Here is a 3557-nt window from a genome sequence, read left to right as displayed (position 1 = left end):
TGGCTGTTTGAATGTCCATAGGAACCCACATTGTGCAAACGTATTAGAGCTAATGACAAAAAACGAAAAAGCACGGAAATATATAATGTTATAAGAAATTAAATACCTGTTGATAACCTGTAGCAACACCATATCCTGCAGCTAAAGAGCCGTAAACGTTTCCAGAAAAACTACCATATCCGGGATGTATAAGATGGCTTGGATGAAGTACAGGATTGTAGGCATAACTAACTTCAGCTTTTCTATCAGTTTGAGGCTTGGCAAGAACAACTTCAAGCACTTGGCCTGTAGTTCAAGTCCGTTAAACATAGTCAGGTAAACATTCAGAATGCACTCAAAGTTCTCTCCATTATTTGGATCCGAATTCTGTTTTATCTTAAAATAAAGCATCCAATGAGAAGTATTTTTAACAGATGAGACTTCTTAAACATTTATGTAAGGAAAGTTTCAACCTATTGTTATGATTTTGCATAGAATTCCACAGAATCAACTTAGTATGAAGCAAAACACAATACATCTTTAATTCATATTTCATTGGAAATGTACCATTAATTTCATATTTTTCTGTATCTTTGACAGCTTTCAATACACTTGACCGCTCTGCATAATGAATGAAACCAAAATCACGTTTCCCTCCAGCTTTACCAGGTGGCATGACCACTTTTGTCACTTCTCCATGTCGCCGGAATAGTTCTTTTAGTTGTTCAGTAGTAACATTCTCAGGTATGTTTTTAACATATAGAGCTTTAACCTGTGAACACCAAAAAAGTTCAAAACCAAATCATCAGTAAAGTAATTATTCCTTATACAGAATATATAGGTAAGAACATCACATCTACACGTCCATAACACTTTTAAATTCAACAACAATCAACAGCAATCCCTTTCTTAAGCAAAACTAATAATCTTTATGGCATGGTTGGGCCAACAAGAGCTACCATTGAGGGTTGGCTCAGTTAGTAGGATAAAATTACATTTACAAAATTATCTATCGTTTGAGCTCAGCGGAAAAATCAATTTGTTCAAACTAACAGCTTGTAAGTGGCTCAAGAAATCATGCCGCCTAAATTGCAATAAATTTCTCATACACGAACATGTTTTCATATTTACTGAGCTCCATATCAAAGGCGGAAAGAAAATCATATATACCCACACTCTTGGGTGGCTCTGCTGAGAGAAGAAAAAGGCTATACAGAAAGAGAAACATTGCAGTAAAAGAGAAGAAACAATTACGACCATAAGTATCTAATTAATCACTTGATGTAATGATAGGTAAAAAGCAATTTAAAATCACTTTCGCATCTAAGTTCACTTCCATTCATAAACTTACCTGTGAAGATGAAGAATGATCAGGTGAGATCTTTGGATCTGCCCATGTGACATTTGGGGTATTACCACCCAGCTTAAAACTTGCAATTGACATCTTTTGCCGCGAATAGTCAGCACATGCATTATTGTAATACAAAACAAAAGCAAACCCACGATTCCTAGTGGGGTTTTGGGGGTCCTATAATAAAAAGAAATAGAGTGGTAAGAGCAAGATAGGGCTTTTAACAGTTTACTATGACCTTGTAGTGCATTGCACCTTGATGAGCTCGATGTTTTCAACACCCGGACCAACAGCCTCGACATGTTTCCTGAACTCATCCTCCGTCCAAGTCTTTGGAATGTTACTAATGAACAATCTGTGTTTTGTTTCAGACAGTGAACACCTCAAGGTTTTGCCCTGAGAACATGAAGAATGTTTAATTAGTTAAAACTAATCTACAAAAGAAGATTTTCTTATAATAATATTACTACACCAATACCAAAGGTCTCAAGGTTTTTCCCTGAGAAATTGAAAAAGGAGCTCAATGTTGCAAAGATGATGAATTGAGTAAATACACTGGACTATTGGGAAAGAATGTATTAGATAAAAGAGTTGGTTTAACACCCATTGTTCAAAAAAAAAATAGTAGAATAATATGGAGGGAGACCAAGAAAAAGTATAGGCAAAGTCTGAGAGTTTGAGAAAGCATCAATACCTTAAATTCCTTGTTGTGTATGTCTTCAATGGCCTTTTGTGCTACCTCCTTTGTTTTAAAAGCCACAAAAGCATAACCCCTGTTTTCGCCGGTGTCCTTGTCCTTCATTAGTCGCACCTGAAAAGTAAAGAGAAATTAAATTATTTGCTGGTCCCAGTCAGTTATAAAGCGATTAGTTTCAAATATAGCATTTGCAATCCTCTGTCTAACCTCTAGAACGTCACCCATTGGCTCGCACAATGCCTTCAAATCATCTTCATTGGCATCGCGAGGAAGCCCACCAATGAAGACTTCAGAACCATGAGGAGGAAGGGCAAGAAGTTCATCATGCTTTTCCTTCTCCTCATCTTCTTCATTGACAGAAGATGGTTTCTGCCCATCTTGGAGAATTTCTGCAGCAGTGTCACTTCTTTCTTGTTCTTGTTCAGGCAACTGATCTTTAGCAGCAGCCTTAGCAGGTGACCCCTTATGTTCATGTGGAGGTTCAGGTGCTTCTTGTCCATGGTCATCTATCTGTTCTTCAACATCATCATCAATCTCTTCCATATAATTCTCCTCATCAATGTCGACACGCTCATTGACCTCCGCACCCTCGGACATTGCATTCACAGCAGAATAGCCGCACCTGCAGATTGAGACAATCATGAAAAGAAGAAAAAAGTGTATGGAACAGGGCTGCATTTGTTTCTAAGAACAGGACAATAAACTGATGGACAAAGACACAAAATTTTGTGTGTTCTTGTATTTGAGATGAAAAATATAACAATAAAAAATATAATTATGAAAAATTAACAAGAATAATGAAAGAAAAAATAAAAAATAAGTTGTGTCGCTTGTCAGTGTCTCTATGTCCTTCTTGTCTGCATAAATACAAAATACACTAATTTAGTGTCTTTGGACACATTGTTTCTGTTCATATCTTCTCTACTAAACACGATTTTGTGTCTCAGTGTCCCTGTCTCATAGTCCTGTCCCTGTAAACAAACGCAGCCTAGGTGACTGCATTGCTGAGGCACAAACATTAGGAGCAGTTAGAAGAGTTTTAAGGCCATGGGTAATTTAAGATAATTACTTTTCCCAAAGAAAAGGCGTAGGGTTTAAGGTGGCGATGCATGTTGCTTGCAAGTAAAAGAGATGGAGGCTACATTGATAAATAAAAACTGGGCAAGTGAATGGGAACCCTAAGTCATTACCGAAACAGAGGAAACTCAATTGTTTATACCACAAAAAATGGAGGGAGGGGGAAATTGAAATTATAATATCAATACGAGAGACATGTAATGGCAGTGCATACCATTAGCCATAAAAATACATGACGATATTGATGAGTTTTCAGATTCGCTTCTGAGTGAGTTGGTCTCTTTGGTTGTTGTTCTAATTTGTAACCCTAGATACATAGAAACACAGAGGCAGTGAGTTTTACGTGTAATGTGTAGCCGTGGTGACTATCTATGTATCCGCCAGAGTGAGGAAGGACGGAAGGAAGGGGAGCAAGGAATAATATTACATTTACTACCTCCTCATTTCTTTCCA

The 3557-nt window shown here is 37.3% G+C and overlaps 1 protein-coding gene across 1 annotated transcript in view; it reads right to left on the bottom strand.

Annotated features, from left to right (window-relative positions):
* Positions 1-3557, bottom strand: part of LOC107491907 (heterogeneous nuclear ribonucleoprotein Q-like) — a 3943-nt gene extending 386 nt beyond the window's left edge. Inside the window, exons 1-7 of the mRNA XM_052263370.1 lie at positions 3319-3557; positions 2235-2649; positions 2025-2141; positions 1586-1726; positions 1331-1507; positions 547-751; positions 95-285 (exon numbers count right to left, since the gene is read on the bottom strand). Coding sequence (XP_052119330.1) covers positions 95-285; positions 547-751; positions 1331-1507; positions 1586-1726; positions 2025-2141; positions 2235-2624 — 1221 coding nt within the window. The 5' untranslated portion in view covers positions 2625-2649; positions 3319-3557. The remainder of the gene's footprint in view (positions 1-94; positions 286-546; positions 752-1330; positions 1508-1585; positions 1727-2024; positions 2142-2234; positions 2650-3318) is intronic.

Source organism: Arachis duranensis, chromosome 6 (genome assembly GCF_000817695.3).
Source record: "Arachis duranensis cultivar V14167 chromosome 6, aradu.V14167.gnm2.J7QH, whole genome shotgun sequence".
NCBI lineage: Eukaryota > Viridiplantae > Streptophyta > Magnoliopsida > Fabales > Fabaceae > Arachis > Arachis duranensis.
This window is presented reverse-complemented; position numbering and strand designations above follow the sequence as displayed.